Source organism: Pogona vitticeps, chromosome 1 (genome assembly GCF_051106095.1).
Source record: "Pogona vitticeps strain Pit_001003342236 chromosome 1, PviZW2.1, whole genome shotgun sequence".
Taxonomy (NCBI): Eukaryota; Metazoa; Chordata; class Lepidosauria; order Squamata; family Agamidae; genus Pogona; species Pogona vitticeps.
The window spans coordinates 6051206-6070225 of NC_135783.1; the positions used below are offsets into that span (position 1 = coordinate 6051206).

At 44.9% G+C, this 19020-nt stretch overlaps 1 protein-coding gene across 2 annotated transcripts in view; it reads left to right on the top strand.

Annotated features, from left to right (window-relative positions):
- BLK (BLK proto-oncogene, Src family tyrosine kinase) overlaps positions 1–19020 on the top strand; it is a 45915-nt gene that overhangs the window by 9446 nt on the left and 17449 nt on the right. For both annotated transcript variants that reach the window (XM_020815234.3, XM_072986741.2), the window contains exons 2-6: positions 7452–7554; positions 11572–11620; positions 12758–12851; positions 14249–14347; positions 16376–16479. In XM_020815234.3, the coding sequence (XP_020670893.3) occupies positions 7453–7554; positions 11572–11620; positions 12758–12851; positions 14249–14347; positions 16376–16479 (448 nt within the window). In that variant the 5' untranslated portion in view covers position 7452. The remainder of the gene's footprint in view (positions 1–7451; positions 7555–11571; positions 11621–12757; positions 12852–14248; positions 14348–16375; positions 16480–19020) is intronic.

The window sequence follows — 19020 nt, forward strand, 5'->3', positions numbered from 1 at the left end:
CGAGCACCACTTACGATTGTAAATCAGAAGTTCTTGAGAGCTGCGGGCACATAGGTGTGTGGGTGGAAACAGCAGTTCCTCAAGTTGCTGTATAAGGCTCACATTTCTTGTACGCTCTTGCAAAGACTTCTTGTAATGGAAATTTTGTTGCTTAAGAGGCAAACCCACCCATCCACCACCTTTCTGTCACTGTGACCAAAAAAACCCTGATTTTTTTAAGTGACAGGTTTGTGCTGAATATGTTTCTTACAAAATTTCATTAATTACACAAAATGTTGCCATTTCGAAGGGCTATTCCAGACGGAGCATTTGTTATTTTAAAAGTAGTGCTGATTTTAGCAGCCTTTTTTCACACCATCCTCACGACATTCTCCTTGTCTTGCTTTGCCCGGTGGTGTTTTTTTCCTGGGTCCGTCCATTTCTTTCCGTTCCCCCCTAAAAGCATGGCTTGCTTTTAGTGTTATTTTATTACATTGATGAGGTGGGCAGAGTTTAGTACTTTCCCACCTGCTGTTTATGTCTACGAGAACAGAAGCTTTCAACTTCCATTTGATTGGCTGTAAACAAGCAAGCAAAAAAACCAAACAAACAAAGAAAGAATAAATGAAAAGAAATCATCAGAGAAGACGTTGGAGTGGGAAAAAAAAACCCAGTTATTTCCTCTTTCTGTTCCCGTAAGTCCTTCTTGTTCCTATATACCAGTGGTTCCCAACCTTGGGTAATCCAGTTGTTCTTGACTGCAACTCCCAGAAATCCTGGCCAGTGGAGCTAGGGGTGAAGTCTTCTGGGAGTTGTAGTCCAAGAACATCTGGGGGCCCAAGGTTGGAAATCACTGCTCTTGACCATTGGTCCCCAGATGTTCTTAGACCAAAACTCATCACTAGCTGTGCTGGCCAGGATTTCTGGGAATTTTAGTCCAAGAACATCTGGGATCCTACGGTTGGGAATCACTGCAGTGGATTGGTGTAGAAGAGGGACTGGACCTGCTGCATGCAGTGAAATTAACATAAAGTATTGGATACATATTGGAAAAAGGTGAAAAATCAATTTTATATCAAACAAATGCTCCTCAAAACTCTCAGTCCCAGTGGTGGACTTGTAGAGTAGCGAAACAATACAGTGGTGCCTCGCTAGACGATGATAATCCATTCCACTGAAATCGCTCTTTAGCGAAATCATTGTCTAGCGAAAAGCATTTCCCCATTAGAATGCATTGAAACCTGTTTAATGCGTTCCAATGGGGAAGAATTGTCGTTGTCTAGCGAAGATTGGCCATAGGAAAGCCGCTTTGCGAACCGCCGTTCAGCTGTTTAAATCGCTGTCTTGCGAAGCTTAGGTCCTGAAAACACCTGTTTTGCGAATGCGGAGGGAGCTGTCAAAATCGTCGTCTAGCGAAAATCGGTTTGCGAAGCAGGGACCAAACACTGTCCAGCGAAATTCCCCCATAGGAATCACTGTTTTGCGAATCGCTATAGCGATCGCAAAAAGAAAAAACTGTCATGCGGGGTAACTGTCTAGTGAGGCACCACTGTACTGGATAGGAGTACATACTGTGTTACAACAAATATTGCTTTGTAAGGTTCCATTAACCCCAGAACTGTTTCTATTGAGTATGATACCTGATAATTTAGATAAAGCAAAGAAATGTATAGTTTTATATATATAGTTACTGCAGCTAGAATTCTTTACGCTAAAATTTGGAAAAGTCAGGTGATACTGAAACAAGAAGACCTTACGGAAATGATACGGGAAACGGCAGAAATGGACATTTTATCAGAAGTGATGAAGGACTATCCATTACAAAAGGCAACAAAGAAGATGGGACTTATTTCACAAATGGTTAGAGTCATCAGCTAGTGCTCGAATAGCATAGATCTAAATGTGAACTAAAATATGGAAGGCAGAAAATAGTAGAGCAGCCGAGTTTGAATCTTGATATTGCAATATGAATAGCATGGATGTTAATATATTTTTGTTTCTCTTCTCCCCCTAACCCAAATCCTCTCCCCTTCCCTTTTACTTTCTGTATCCCATACCCCAACCCAAGTTATAATAATAATAATAATGATAATAATGATAATAATGATAATAATGATAATGATCATCATCATCATCATCATCATCATCATCATCATCATCATCATCATCATCATCATCATCATCATCATCATCATAACCTCTCAGTCCCTATAATCGGTGGTCATGCTGGCCACCAATTCTGGGAGTTTTGCTCAAAAAACCCCGTAACTGATCCAAGCTGTTCAAAAGTGAAGTTGAATGGAAGCATGACTTAAACGGTGATGGTCTGTCTGTCATAGGAAAAAAAGTCCATTTTAATTTCTTTTGACAGTAACCGGTCGCCTGATTTGTGCAGACTCAGAAACCTGCGTAGATAACATAGCCTGTTCTATCTGATTTCTGTGAAATAAGGTTTGAATTATCTGATATGTTGCAGATTACGCACCACCGTGGTTTGCTTGTTTATTCAGTTGATCTCTGATTATCCATCATCTCCAATGAATCTTCTTTGGGGGGGACTAGCAAATTCTAGATGAACATGTGTGATTTTTAAAAAAATGTATCCAATGCTTTTCCCACCTTTCGCCTATAAATCGGTGTCAGAGTAACTTACAAGAGAATAGTATGCGCACACACAGTGAATACAAACATTTCCAACATTAAAACAGAAGCTAAGAGCTAAATCCAGTGAAGAGTCCCAAATTAAACTAATGAGTGGTGAGGGCTAAAAGATATATGCCATGTATTTCATAGATGCTTGGGTCAATTAATGAATGAGACCTGCACAAGAAGTTTTTTTTTCCTTCAGTGGGTTTAATTAATCAATCAATTAATTAATTGCACTTCTAAACCACCCATCCGACCAATGGTCATTAAGACGCACAATGAGTCTTGTGGTGCAGTGGCTAATCTGCAGGACTGTAGTCATAACTCTGCTTACAGGGTTTACATAATAATGATGGGTACTACTCAATTTACCAACCATGGAAGGATGGGAGGATGGGTCAACCTCGAGCCGGCTACCTGGGATTGAACCCTGGTGGTGAGCAGGACTTTGACTGCAGTGCTGCAGTTTAACCACTGTGCCACGAGGCTTGGTGTAATTCTCCCTGATGAAGGGAGGGAGGAAGGAAAGGAAGAATTGATGAAGGAAGGAATGAAGGAATTTATTTATTTATTTATTTATTTATTTATTTATTTATTTATTTATTTATTTATTTATTTATTTATTTATTTATTTATTCATTCATTCATTCATTCATTCATTCATTCATTCATTTATTTATTTATTTATTTATTTATTTATTTATTTATTTATTTATTTATACCCCACCCATCTGGCCTAAAAGACCACTCTAGGAAGGAACTGATGAAGAAAGGGAGGGAGGGAGGGAGGAAGGAAGGTAGGTGGGGAGGCTGCCTGCATGTAAGCAAGGTCTCCAGAGACTCTTTAAAAGAGAAACCAGCAGGTGACATTTGTCGCGATGCCCAGTAAGGATTTACATTTGCTAATACAATTGCTGCCTGATGTACAGGAAAAGCTACGTTTAAAAAAGAACAACAGCAACAGCAGGCAACCCTGTGTGTATCTGTTTTGAGAAGATTTGGAAGGCCAGGGAGTTGCTCATGTTTAGAAGCTGCAAGAACGTTTCGAAGGGTCTGTATACCTACATAGAAAACCTCCAGATTAGGTGCGAAGGCTTTCAGAAACTGAGCCTCTTCATGGCAAAAGTGGTTCGGAGAAGATTAGACGGAGGCACTGCTAGATTGTCTTCTCTGTAGAAGAAACTCTCTGGAAGGGGATGGGTGCAACCCATCCTTTGAGGTCATCATAGAACCACGGAACTGTAGAGTGTAGAAGGGCTGCCGAGGGAATCTAGTCCAACTGCCCAGCAAGGGAGAGAGAATCCAGCATGGCCTGATTCGTCCGCAGTCAACAGGTATTTCGGAGCTTAGGAAGGGTAGGATTTTGGCCGGCTGTTTCCAGAAGAGGCCCAAGACTTTCTGCTGCCTGAGGTCAAGGACATGAGAGCGGTCTCCTCATGGTCGGCCACAGGTGGCCACAGGGCGGTAGCCTTGCCCAATGGGGAAAACTTCCTTTTTTGGACTTGGTTTTTACAAATTCTGAACATTATGCAGTATTATTTGGGGGGCAGAGGGAATGTTTGAGGAGCATCCTAGAATAGAAGGGAATATTGGGGTACGGATGGGAGGGGGATTGCCACCCACGGTTGTTCATACCATGACACACATGTGCTACTTGAGAAAACTGCCTTCTTTGGCCTTAGAATAGGGTTAGCCCTTGTTGTTATTGTTGTTAGTCGTTTAGTCATGTCCAACTCTTCGTGACCCCATGGACCAGAGCACGCCAGGCTCTCCTGTCTTCCACTGCCTACCGGAGTTGGGTCAAATTCATTTTGTTTGCTTCGATGGCACTGTCCAACCATCTCATCCTCTGTCGTCCCCTTCTCCTCTTGTCCTCACACTTTCCCAACATCAGGGTCTTTTCCAGGGAGTCTTCTCTTCTCATGAGATGGCCAAAGTATTGGAGCCTCAGCTTCAGGATCTGTCCTTCCAGTCAGCACTCAGGGTTGATTTCCTTCAGAACGGATAGGTTTGTTCTCCTTGCAGTCCAGGGGACTCTCAAGAGCCTCCTCCAGCACCACAATTCAAAGGCATCAATTCTTCGGCGGTCTGTTTTCTTTATGGTCCAGCTCTCACTTCCATATATCGCTACTGGAAAAACCATAGCTTTGACTATTCGGACTTTTGTTGGCAATGTGATGTCTCTGCTTTTTAAGATGCTGTCGAGGTTTGTCATCGCTTTCCTCTCAAGAAGCAGGCGTCTTTTAATTTCGTGGCCGCTTTCCCCATCTGCAGTGATCATGGAGCCCAAGAAGGTGAAATCTGTCACTGCCTCCATATCTTCCCCTTCTATTTCCCAGGAGGTGATGGGACCAGTGGCCATGATCTTAGTTTTTTTGATGTTCAGCTTTAGACCATTTTTTGCACTCTCCTCTTTCACCCTCATTACAAGGTTCCTTAATTCCTCCTCACTTTCTGCCATCAGAGTGGTATCATCTGCACATCTGAGGTTGTTGATAATTCTTTCAGCAATCTTAATTCCGGCTTGGGATTCTTCCGGCCCTTCCTTTCGCATGACATATTCTGCATATAAGTTAAATAAGCCGGGGGACAATATACAGCCTTGCCGTACTCCTTTCCCAATTTTGAACCGAGCAGTTGTTCCATGACCAGTTCTAACTGTTGCTTCCTGTCCCACATATAGGTTTCTCAGGAGATAGACAAAGTGGTCAGGCACTCCCATTTCTTTAAGGATTTGCCATAATTTGTTGTGGTCCACACAGTCGAAGGCTTTTGCATAGTCCGTGAAGCAGAAGTAGATGTTTTTCTGTAACTCTCTGGCTTTCTCCATAATCCAGCGCATGTTAGCAATTTGGTCTCTAAGGGTTAGCCCTGGGTCAAGTCAAAGAACATTTGGTCACTATTACTATTACTATTACTCCTCCTCTTCCTTCTCCTTCTTCTGTCCTTTTCGTTTCACGTTATATATCATAGCTTTCTGCTTTTTCTGTGGTTTATGGTGTTGTTCTGTGCTGTCAAGTTGCCTCTGACATGTGATAAAAACCCATGAATGACCGCTCTCCAAAAGGGTCCCCTCCTCAACTGCCCGGCTCAGCTCTTTTAAACTCACGCTTGTGGCTTCCTTTATGGACTCAATCCATCTCGTCTTGGGTCTTCCTCTTCCCCTGCTGCCTTCCACCTTGTCCACCATGACGGTCTTTCCCAGAGAATCCTGTCTTCTCATGAGGTGACCCCAAAGTTGGACAACCTCAGCTTCGACGCTTTCGCCTCCAAAGAGAGTTCAGGCTTTGGTCATGTCCATTCAATTTCATGTTTCTTGGCCAGCCACCTTCTCAACTCAAGAAATTCTAAGCCCCCCTGTGGTCAACCCTCGTTTCTAATGTGCCAGTCTTTTTAGGCCATTTTCGCCCCTGTCTCTCATAGGACCTTAGCTCCTAAGATCTTTTGTCATCAGACTGAAGCGGCTACTCCTCTTTTTCATCATCACGGGGGTGGGGGTGTCTCCCAATGCCTTCATCCTTACAGGTTCTCGGGGGGGGGTCATGGCAGTGGAGCCCCTAATGCTGTGGGGGCTGTCCTTCAGAGGGTACCTTAGGTAGCAAGAAACTTTTCCTCACCCACCCCCAAAAGGATTCATGTTTCTTGATATGGTGTGGTACACTAAAAATGTTGGCGATCTATGTTTTAGTTGGGAGGAAAAAAGATGTCTCTAAACACTCTTGGGTTCATACCAACAGTTCAGAGTCACAAGTTTGTCAAAGCAAACTCACTCTGTGGTTGTTTTGCTGTGTCTTACTTGTTCTGTTTTATGTTCAAATGGATCCTGAAGCCACCCACTGGGTACCCGCAGGAGAATGCCGCTGTAAAAAGTTTGAGGAGCAGAGCTGGGGTCACACCATTCAGATGCCCTTGGGGTTTTGCTGCCCTGCTGGCTAGGTTGTGGGCGGGGCATGAGAGAGCGATGGGGAGGAAGGCTTGGCTCGGAAGCCGGCACAGTCACCTTGGCACATTTCCGGGCCAGCTTGCTCTGTATTTTCTTCTGCTTGGGGAAGGAGCAGGACGTGGCCCATGCCCTCCTAGCAAAAAAAAACCCAACCCAGCAGCAAATGCTGGAAGCCTTTGACACCAGCGGGGGGGGGGGGGATCAACATGCTCTGCTTTCATTATAGCATAGCTCCAAAATGTTGCCCACCTTGGCATCGGTCTCCCTACCCCTGTGCAATGGCACACACACACATACACACGGCAGATTCTAGATGCAGTAAGTCAGGGAATGGCAACGTCTAGATCAGAGAATCATAGAAAAGTGAAGTTGGAAAGGGGCCTATAAGGCCATCCAGTCCAGCCCCCTGCTCAAGCCAGGAATGCAAGTCAACGCAGATCTGGCAACGGTCTCCAGCGTGCCATTGTCGTACTGCTCTAACAGTTAAAACATTTCCCCCAATATATTCAGCCAAAATCTGGATTCTTGTAGCTTGAGCCCATTCTGATGTGCCGCGCACTCTGAAATGATGGAGAACAGATCCTGCCCCTCCTCTGTAGGACTACCTTTCAAGGATTCAAAAAGTGTCATCGTATAACCCCAGTCTTCTTTTTTTTCAAGGCTAAACCTGCCCAGTTCTTTCCGTCTTTCCTCCTAGGGCTTGGTTTCCACTCCTCTGATCACGCTGGCTGTCCTCTTCTGAACTTGGTTCCAGTTGAAGCATCCTTCGTAAGGTGTCCGGTGTCAACGAATGCCATCCATGGAGACGTCCTGTCTTACCTGCTGCAGAGTCACACCACCGATTGCTCAGACCCAACCTTGTTTTGTGTTTGCTTCGGTGTAGGATGGGACTTCACGGAAGCAAAAGCAAGCCTCTCTGGAGGGAGAAGAACAATTCCATTTATAGGCTGAAACGAAGAAAGAAACCTCCTCCACCTCCACCACAGGTAAGGATTTGTCTTTGTCCCCAGGAAGGCTGGTACCGGGGAACCGCCTGTTGTTGATGATAGGGACTCTCATTCCCATGAGCCTGTGTCAGTCTCATCAGTGCTGAGGGATGATGGGGGTAGCCAGCCCTCAAGGTCTGGACGGCCACATGCCCTCAAGCCTTAGCACTAGTTTTGTACAGCTAGGCTGAGCATTTGCTGGAGCCTCAGAGGACTGGAATTCTGCGTTCAGATAAGCTGGTTTCTGCAACCTGATGCAGAAATGTTTCAGAGAGGCACTGCTTTTAACTGGGGATTTCTCCAAATGGAGGAAAAGTTCCTCTCCTCGCGCATGGTCGTGAACGAGAGCAAGGTTTACTGGGATCTGGAGTGGAATTCTGCATTCAGATATGCTGGTTTCTGCAACCTGATTCAGAAATGTTTCAGAGAAGCACTGCTTTTAACTGGGGATTTCTCCAAATGGAGGAAAAGTTCCTCTCCTCGCGCATGGTCGTGAACGAGAGCAAGGTTTACTGGGATTTGGACTGGAATTCTGCATTCAGATAAGCTGGTTTCTGCAACCTGATTCAGAAATGTTTCAGAGAAGCACTGCTTTTAACTGGGGATTTCTCCAAATGGAGGAAAAGTTCCTCTCCTCGCTCATGGTCATGAAGGAGAGCAAGGTTTACTGGGATCAGCATCCAAACATTTCTTTAAACATCCAGTTATTTTCTCTGTAGGAAAACAATTTTTTTAAAAAGCAAAACTGTTTCGTTTCTTTTAATCTTCTCAGAAACTTTAAGATATCCACTTGCTTGCTTCTGTTCGGGAAATCTGATTTTCTTGGTTCGGTGTTGGTTCAGAACTTCCAATGTGGAAGCTTTGAGAAGAGATGTGAACTTCAGTGGGAAGTGCATTAGCGCTAAACGGTGCCCTGCTTCCTCTGGGACAAACCATGCTTAAAAATAAATCGTGCTGCCTGGTGGGACCAAAACAGAATGAAAGACACAGAAGAGGTCATTGTACTGAGCAAGAGATGGTTGAGAAACATTGTGTGGGTGTAATGCAGTGGCGTAATGGAGCCAGGATTGACAATGCCCATCCTCTGGGACTGCAGACATCAACTGCCACCCAACTCAGAATTCCTTGCTCTCTCTCAGCTTAGTTGCAAACGTTAGAGAACATGGGGAGGAAACGGACTTTTCTCAGCAATAATATCTTGCTGTGAACTATGAATTACAGTAGGAACCCCCTTATTGGTGGGATTAGTGTCCACTAATCCACAGTCTGAATATATTAAAAACATTAAAGGAAAAATAACCCCCAAACATACAGTGGTGCCTTGCTTGACGACATTAATTAATTCCAGTGAAATCGCTGTAGAGCGAAAACGTTGTCAAACGAAATTTTAAAAAAACCATTGAAACGCATTAAAAACTGGTTAATGCATTCCATTGGGCGAAATACCCAATCGTCCAGCGAAGATCCTCCATATGGCGGCCATTTTCGGGTGCCTGTCTTGTGAAAAATGCCTCCTAAAAACAGTGGGGAGCCATTTTGAGCAGCCGGTGGCCATTTTGAAAACCCGACGATCAGCTGTTTTGATTGTCCATAATGCGAAGAATCAGTTCCCGAAGCAGGGAACCGATCGTCGCAAATTGTGATCGCAAAAACATCGTCGTGAAGCAGATTCGTCGTTATACGGGGTAATCGTTAAGCGGGGCACGACTGTATGTTTAATGATGTCTTTACCAGAATTGGCTATGAAAATGAGCCAGAGATCATGCTATGTATAGTGTTCGCTATTAAAGTAGTGTTCTGCATTTTTTCAGCATCAGTAGTTAGTGGCTAGGAAACTATCACCTGTGGATACTGGAGTCCTCCTGTAGTTTGCTTTCTTTGGAATTATAAATTCCAAAGAAATTTGGAATTACTCTTTGGAATTATAAATTCTAGATGCCCCTAAGCTATGGGATTTTTCCCCAGCCTCTAGGATTCTGGAGGTGGTAGCTCGGATTTTATTTCTTACTTTGTTATGGTTGCCATGTCCTGTCATGTTGTTTCCAACTTATAGCAGCTCTAAAAAGATTTCCAAGGAATATTTATATTTATTTATATGTAGGGAACTGTTAAGATCACCACTGCCACCTTTTTGTTGAGTTTGCACGACTGAGGGGAGATTCGAAGGCAGGTCTCCTGAGTCCTACTGTGTCGCTCTGACACAGTGGCTGTTATCTATTCTTTATTTTATTTATACCCCCCTTTCTCCTGGTACAGAAATTCATGGCAGTTTACAAAAGGGCTAAAAAACAGATACGGTTAATGATTTTTAAAAGTATCAAATAAAGGCTCAGTTAAAGTTAAACCAGGGATGTGGTGGCGCTGCGGGTAAAACTGCAGAAGCCTCTGTGCTGCAAGGTCAGAAGACCCACCATCGTAAGATCGAATCCACGCGATGGAGGGAGCTCCCGTCGCTCATCCCAGCTCCCACCAACCGAGCCATTGGAAAGCATATAAATATGCGAGTAGATAAATAGGTACCACCACAGTGGGAAGGTCACACCATTCCGTGTCTAGTCGCGCTGGCCATGTGACAACGGAAACTGTCTACGGACAAATGCTGGCTCTGCGGCTTGGAAACGGGGATGAGCATCGCGCCCTAGAGTTGGACACGACTGGACCAAATGTCAAGGGGAACCTTTACCTTTACCTTAAAGTTGAACCACGGACTTACTGAAAACATTTGAAAGCATGTTGCAAAAAACTGAAAAACAGAAAAGTGAAGCCCAGAAAGCATAGCCTATTAAAAGCTACTTCTTAACTTTTCTATGATCTCCTTGATCTTAAATGTGCGATTAAGGCCCATTCACTTTACAAAAGACCAGCCTCTGATGGACAAGGAGTAGGGTCTTGATGGCATGGATTAAATTAGCCGCCTGCTTTTGAGAAGCCCAACTGTGAGGAGGATCATAAGGAACATCTCCACTTCAAATTTAACCTACACCTCATGGCCTATCAGTTATCCATTACAGACTCAAAGAACAGCCCAATCGGGATTTGAACACAGGCCCATCTAAATGAGCATTTTGCTTCCTAAATCCCTTTGGGAAAGTTACAAATCAGGGCCAACACCTAGTAACTCTTCTGTAAAGTGATTTCACATCAGCCACATGCCACTACTTGAATAGAAGCTGGGCCTCTCGAGGGTTAAAGAGCCCCTTGTCTCGAACCCTGCGCCCAAGAGAAGTGGGAGGAACTGATTTCCTCCTTCCTAATCCCATGGATCTGAAAGCATTGGGTGTAATAAAAAAAAAGAAACAACTAACTTTGGGGAACTACAACTCCCATAATACCTTAGCCAGCACTGCTAGGGGATTTTGGGAGTTGTAGTCTGAGGAACCTACTTGAAAAGATAGGCAAGGTGTCCATGCCATGGTCTCTTGTCCTCCAGGTGTCATCGGACTGCAACTCCCATCCTGGCCGACTATTGGCTGGCTGGTCTGGGGCTGATGAGATCTGGAATCCAGCCTCATTTGCAAGACCCCCTGTTTCTAATTGCTAGTAGATAATAATAGGATTTTGTTAATCAGGGTTCCCCTGCTGCTACTGGGGAATACGCCAGTGGGCATGCTATAAATATCGTGCTCCTGCTAACGATCGGGACCAGCTAATTGTCTGAGTGTCAAATTAACTCCCAGTACAATATTTGGTGGAGGAATGAGCGACTGATGGATGTACCGGGGAGGGGGGAGACAGAAATCAGGGCAGCTATAAATCACAGAATGGTGAAGATGGAAGGGGCCTGCAAGGCCATCCAGTCCAACCCCCTGCTTGATGCAGGGATACAAAGCAAAGCAAACTTGCCATGTGGTTGTCTACGTTTCTCTTGAATGCCTCCAACACTGGAGCCCTCACCACCTCTTGAGATCGTGGCTTCCACTGTCCAACTGCTCTAACAGTTAAGAAGTTTTTCCTGACATTCAACCAAAGTCATGCTTGGCTTCTATCCTCTCTCTCTCTCTCTCTTTTCTTGCAAAGGGCAAACCAAGCAAATCCAGCACTTCTTTGGACCGGCTTTCAAGTGATGGTAAGAACGGATTAACTCACTTTCTGTATGTAGTTCTGTATTCTGCTCCATGACCCTCACCCACTGCCCCAAATGCTAGCTGTAGAATTATCGGCTCTCCGTTATAGACTCCAAGAGCAGGCCGCCAGGATTTGAACCCGGGACCGGGTCCTTTTTGGCTTGCAAAATGAGCTCCTTTCTGGCAGGGCACCTCCCATAAATCCAAATGGAAAAGTTGCCAGGCTGTTCTCCCGAAAACAGCAGTTGCCTTCCCGACACGTATCCCCTTGCAATGGAAGGAGGAAGCTTCGCTCGTGGCTTTGTCTGCAAAGGCCAGACGGTGTGAGCTTTGAAAGGTTGGTCTGAGGACCCTCTCTCTTTAGAAGCTCTCTCTCGCTCATCATGCATTCATTGACCTAAGGAGGGGAAATGCTCATGCCATAAAAGCATTTCTTCCTTCCAAGGCTGCCTTTTCAAAGGAATGTAATCGGGTAGCAACCTGGCTAGTAAACCTTTTATGGCCTTACCCCCTAAAAGGTTGACTCTCAGTTGAGTGATTGGTTGGGGGGTGTTGCTCTTGTGCTTATACACTTATCTAATCTCCCCTGCCTGTGCTCCGCATTTTTAACTATTTTACCATGATCATCCTTCTATTGGTTATTTCATTTTTTAAAAGGCTGTGCCCTCTGCTTGTGTCTGTGACTCTTGTCTTGGGTCGGTTGCGTACTTTGTGCTAGCCTGGTTTCTTTGCTGCCCGGAGTTAGATGCCACCCGAAAGATTCAGAGTACGTGGTACCATCATTGGTGGCTTTTCTCAACAAAATCCAAGCTCCTCTGGGTTTGCTTAAGAAGGAGAGGGAGTGGATGAGTCCCTCTGGAAATACCCATGATTTGTGATGTGAATCACTGGTGACCTCAACGTCACAGGGATGGTGCCTCTGCTACGGCTTTTAGTTTTCAAGGAAGCTCTACATGAACTCTCCAAGGTGCTGAAGTGTCTCTACGAAAGAGGTTTAGAACCTTGGACAGCACTGGTGAAAGTCGGACTAATACCCAGAGTGGATGGATCGTCCCTGCCCCGTTGGAGCCATCTTCCACCAAGATGCTTCTAGATGAATGAATGATTTACTCGAGGGCTTCTCTTTTTTTGTGGAACAGAAAAGCACTATGTGATCGCACAATATGATTTCATCCCCATGAGCGACCGTGATCTGCCTTTGACTGTAGGAGAGAAGTTTGAAGTCCTCCACAGGTAAGTGACTTTGCTCTGCTTTTGGTGGCCTTCGGGCATGCTCATCCCTCCCTCGTGGTCAAAACAAGAAAACAGATGTCAAATCCGGATCTCAGATGAGCAGATTCAGATCTGCCTGGCCTTTGCTCATAAGCAACCATCCAATCCCATTTTGCAAGGGTGATAAAAACCAGCTCATTTGTGTCTTTCCGTCGGGAGCAGAATAAAGGCAGTGCAGTATAGCTTAGGCAGGCTCAGGATCCTTCTCAAGGTCTGGAGTTCTGCACAGATTTCCATGATATTTTTTCTTGCCATGAGCACAACATGAAGCCGATCTTACTGAACCATTGACTTTTCCCATGACCTTCTGTACCTTTTTCTCCACTCCTGAAAGCAGGGTTTATTTTTTAGTTCTTCTGGTTGTGACTTGGTGTTGGTAGAAGATAGCTCAAAGGCCTCTGGTTATGTGGAGTTGACGTCCTTGAGAGCGCCATGCTCTGAAACATTCGATTTATCCCCAGAGATGGGCATGAATCAGCAAAATAGCCGTTCACAGCAGCCCGAACCATGAACTTTCTGGACTTTTAAAAAATGCACCAATTCTTTTTTTTTTTTAATGTTGATGCCTGGGAGGAGGGGAAGCTAACCCCCCCCTCCTTCTGCCTGCCACCGGCTCCTGTTGCCTTGTGCTAATTCCTCCACCACTGCTATCTTCAGCTTCTCTGAAGATGAACAGCATCCTCAGCTTCTCTTCTGCTATCTGGGGGATCAGCAGGAAGGGGACGCAGGGGCAGACTGTCAAGGCGGCGGGGGGGAAGAAAACGGGCCAAACTGAACCACCGGACCCAAAAATCACTGTAAAAGTTCATTGGCTCAGTTCATTTTGGTACTTTGCTTTTGATGAACCTGAATTCACCGAACTAACAAAACCAGCAATTTTTGACGAACGCCCTGGTTTGTTGTTGTTGTTGTTGTTGTTGTTGTTGTTGTTGTTGTTGTTGTTGTTGTTGTTGTTGTTGTTGTTGTTGTCGTCGTCGTCGTCGTCGTCGTCGTCGTCGTCGTCGTCGTCGTTGTCGTTGTCGTCGTTGTCGTCGTCGTTGTTCACGCCCCTCTCTGTTTCTCACTGAAAGCAAAACTTGAAAAGCCCTGGAAGAGAAATTCCTTCAAAGGAGAGGAGTTCTTCACTTGTAGGAAAAGAATGCTTAAGGACGTCCCGCGGAGAAGCCGTGTTTTTTAAAAGAAAGATGTTGCTTTTTCCAAGGGATGTTTGTACAAGAATCACTGTCATCTCCGGGCTTCTTGGGGATAACGGAGAGAAAGGGGGCTGGATCTTTGGTAACACAGCCATCAGTCGCTGCTGCTTTGTGCAACCCTTGTGTCTTCTTCATCTATCCGTTTTTACGTTGCTTTCTTCACAGTGCCGGAGACTGGTGGCTAGCCAAATCACTTACGACGGGGGACAAAGGCTACATCCCCAGTAATTTTGTGGTTCGTGCCAACAGTCTGGAAGAAGAAAAGTAAGTCTGAGAAGAACGCCCAGGGAACTCTTTGGGGTTCACTGATGGAGGTTGGATAGTCCCCACTGGTATTTTTAGGTGTGTTTATGGATAGCTCAAGGGATGTGGTGGCACTGCGGATAAAACAGCAGAAGCCTCTGTGCTGCAAGGTCGGAAGACTCGCCATCGTAAGATCGAATCCACGCGACGGAGGGAGCTCCCGTCGCTTGTCCCAGCTCCTGCCAACTTAGCAGTTCGAAAGCTTGTAAGGATGCGAGTAGATAAATAGGTACCACCTCTTTGGGAAGGTAACGGCGTTCCGTGTCTAAGTCGCGCTGGCCACGTGACCACAGAAACGGTCTTCGGACAAACGCTGGCTCTACAGCTTGGAGACGGGGATGAGCATCGTGCCCTAGAGTCGGACACGACTGGACTAAATGTCAGTTTTTATGGATCGCTCAGTGGTTGGTCCGGAGTTCGATTCCCCACTGTGCATCCTGAAAGAGCTCGCCTCTGTAGCCTTCGGCAAGCTACACTGTTCCAGGGATTCCCCCTAAGAAGGGAAACCGCTTCTTTGTATTCTCTACCTTAGTGGTTCCCAACCTTGGGTCACCCGGGTGACCCAAGAAATCCTGAAATCCTGGATTTCAGGAAATCCAGGCCAGCGCAGCTAATGGTGAAAGCTTCTGGGAGTTTTTGTCCAAGAACATCTGGGGACAGAAAGGGAAAGCGGGCCACTGTTTAAAGGAAGCTGAACATGAAGGCTGGGTTGGCGTTTTGTTCTTTACATACAGCTACTCGCTGAGCATGACGTTTTGGGGTGCGTGAGATTCATCAATTACAATAGCCATTGTAGAAGACAAGTCCATTTCATCGGACGGCTGCTTTGTCTGATGAAGTGGACTTGTCTACGAAAGTTCACATTAAAAAAAATGTAAAAGTAAGCCTTTTAAAAAATGTAAAAGTAAGCCGCCTAGAGTGGTCTTTTAGGCCAGATGGGCGGGGTATAAATCAAATCAAATCAAATCAAATCAAATCAAGTCAATCAATCAATCAATCAATCAGTCAATCAATCAATCAATCAATAAAATGCCACCACCTTTTGTCTTTTTTGGGTTTTTTAAAAAAACTCTTTATTTTTAAATAATTACAATAGGGAAATCTTTGGCTTGCATAAGGACCAGTCAGAGATGACGTATGTGGAGTGCGCACAAAAATCTGTGCTGAACTCTTGGGGAGAGGAAACAACACACCCACACAAACTTCACAATGTAGTATTTGCTTCAGTTTAATTCCCTTGCCGGAGAAAGGAGATCGGCAAGGGCTAAAGGAAAACCTTTCTGCACAGCTAGGATGCTAATTGAATTCCTGTCTCATTTGAACAGGTTTTTGATTCTGTTTTTCTCTCCCCCCCCCCCCCCCCCGGAATGGCTGGTGGTAGACATCCTCTTTTTACTGCCCAACTACGGAAGCAGAAAAATGACACACTTTTTTGTACATTTATTTTTTTTCACTGAGGGGCCCGTGAAATGGGCTTGGAGGCGATAAAGTCAGGTCCCCAAGGTATTCGCGAAGGCTTTCACGGCCGGGATCTAATGGTTGTTGTGGGGTTATTCGGGCTCTTTGGCCGTGTTCTGAAGGCTGTCCACTGAAGACGCCGGCCACAGAGACTGGCGAAACGTTAGGAAGAACAACCTTCAGAACATGGCCAAAGAGCCCGAAAAACCCACAACAACCATAAGGTCCCCAACCTTGGGCCTCTAGATGTTCTTGGACTACAACTCCCAGAAGCCTTCACCACCACCTCTGCTGGCCAGGATTTGTGGGAGTTGAAGTCCAAGAACATCTGGAGGCCCAAGGTTGGGGACCACTGATGACCTTGAAGATGAAGTGAGGGTTACAGTTTTCTGCAGGAAGAACGCCTAAAGGGAGGCTCCCAAACCTTTTGAGTTTTCTAGATCTTTGTTTCTCAGCAGTGATCAGCCCCTCAATAAATCTCTCTCTCTCTCTCTCTCTCTCTCTCTCTCTCTCTCTCTCTCTCTCCCTCAGGTGGTTTTTCAAAGATCTCAGCAGAAAAGAAGCTGAACGGCTGTTATTAGCTCCAGGCAACATACTGGGTTCATTTCTGATCCGGGAAAGTGAAACAACTCCAGGTAAGAGGCTGGGAAGATATATTTTTGCCTATAAAGCTAGAAAGGTTTGATGGTCTTTCCTTTCCCCCCCCCCCCCACCGCATTTAACCATCTGTGAGCCAATACATATTGCATGAGATGGGAAGCGACGGAAGCCTCTGAATCAGGAGACTTCTCAAGTGATGAAATAATGTCTCTTCACCTGACATATTCTCCATAACTGGTGTGTTTCAACATGCAAATCAAATCTGGTTGTTTCTATCCGATAATCAATCATCAAAGGAAAGCAGGTGAATTTTGCAAAGTTGCAAAAACAAAGCAAGACACGGAAGGATAATCACACCTCTTTTACTGTTTAAGCCAGCTTCACTTTCGATTGCAGAAGCTGCCTGTCTCGTGCGCTTTGTTCCTGTGCTATAATAAGACAAACGGCAGAGCTTTGCAAATTTGCTCTTGGGGGGCTACAGAGATGCAGTCCATCAGGTAGCCTTTGAAAACGAGGTTTCCGTTACCTCGGTGGGTAGGAGGGCATAACCAGAAGTGATGCTAGGCCCCTTGCAGGTGTAACTGATGGAAAGATTTGTTTCAATCCCAGCAGAGAAACAGGAAATAAGATTTGTGAAATGAAGGCATGATGGAAAAGCAAGGAAAGGAAAATCAATGAATTTTTAACATAATACAATGCAATAAGGAAATGAAAAAGGTAAAGCAGAACAACCTGTATTAAAGTCTCAGATTAAATTACCGTTATGCAAAATCAGCCACAGTTAGCCCTTTATAAAACACAATGTTTGCCCCCTAACCTTCCACCAGTCCTCTAGTTGAAGCTCCCTATGTTGTGGCTGTTTGGCCTGAAGACTGAGAAAGAAAGACGTATAGCTTGCCTATCCCAAGGAACAATTCCTGAAGATTCGGGGATACATGCAGGAAGATTGATCCATTGATCATTGGGTGTGTGTGTGTGTGCGTGCAAAAATCTTCCAGGAGGATTATTGATCCATTGATCTGTGTATGTGTGTAAAAAAAACTCCCAGGAGGACTAGTCTACCCCACTGTAAAAACTGAAGCTTCTCTCAAAATCAAGGCAAGCTATGGCCTAAAGGCCGCAGAGGAGTCAACATCTGCAAAAATAATAATTCCATAAGGAAAAGTGAACTGAGAAGTATCTGCACCTGAGGATGAAAGAATGTGATGCTGATGTCCCAAGCAACAATCGTTTCTTCCTGCACTGATGCCCTTAATTCTCCTGCCTTCTGGCTGGCTTCTTTTCCTTCTCCCCTGAAATTCAGTTCTGTGTTGGTAGATGGGAAAACCGGGAGCAAAAGTGCAATGCACCACTTTTCTCTATTCCCAGAAAGTAAAACCATCCCTTTGTCCTGTAGCACCATGTGATCATCGCGTCTTGTCAAGGTATGCTCTGGGCTTGGCATCTGACCTTGTAGCCTGTCCGTACAGTTCCACTGTCTTCAGCTTGGCTAGAGTCTTGTGGCCGAGCTGTGATATGTATCAGTCTTTCTTGCTTATTCCATCATATCTGCACCAAACCATAATCTTGCTCTTGAATTTAACTAGTGGAGTTGGGGGGTCCAGGTAAAATACCACAAACACACAATGCAGATCTGGAAATCTGGAATCTTCCAGACCTGTTAAGGCCAGGCAAAAGGAAACTGTGTTGTTGTTGTTGTTGTTGTTGTTGTTGTTGTTGTTGTTGTTGTTGTTGTTGTTGTTGTTGTTGTTGTACATGACTGACTTAATAGGGCCTCCTTTTTCTTGAAAGTACTGTAGGACCCCCTTCTGCAGGATCAGTATCCACTGATTTGCTTATCCACGCTCTGAAAATATTAAAAGAAAAAATTCTAGAAACATATATTTTTAAAGTTGAAGTTACAAGAACTGGCCACTAGAGAGAGCCAAAGACCATGCTATGTTTAGCATTCACTATTAAACAGTGTTTGCTATAATCCGCAGTTTTTCAGCAGGGGGGGGGGGAGGAGAGTTTGAAGTGATTCCCCGTGGATACGAGGGTCCTATTGTATATGAACAAATAGGTATATATTTGAGCCTCTTGGGGGAATGAATCAGGGTTTTAGAAGAATTTAGTAGAAGTCTGATTCCTTCAGTTTTCCCCACCACCGCTGCTATTTTGAGCGTTAACATGAAATTAGCTCTTATATCTTTCATGTGTTTGAAACAGGAATTGTCTGTGGATCTGGTCTTGTGGGGAAGGAGGCACCATATCCTGAAATATCAGTCTTGGGAGGATGCCGTCTATCCCAGTCATAAGCGATTTGTGATTTAAAGTCCATATGACTGGGGTGAGCATTGTGAACTCTGTGGGCACATGCGGTGCCCCCACCTCGGCCCCTCACAGGGGTGCCCATTGCTTCGCCTCCCACACTGGAAGGAAAAAGAAGCCTAAAATGGCCAGTTATAGCCCTCCTAAACCTTTCATGTAAGAGTTGTTTCGGTCTCCACCCACCTCTGGGTCTGTTTTAAGCTCCAGATGCCTTTAAGGTTAATTCGAGATTTAAAAACAACAACAGTAGGTACCACACTTTTTTT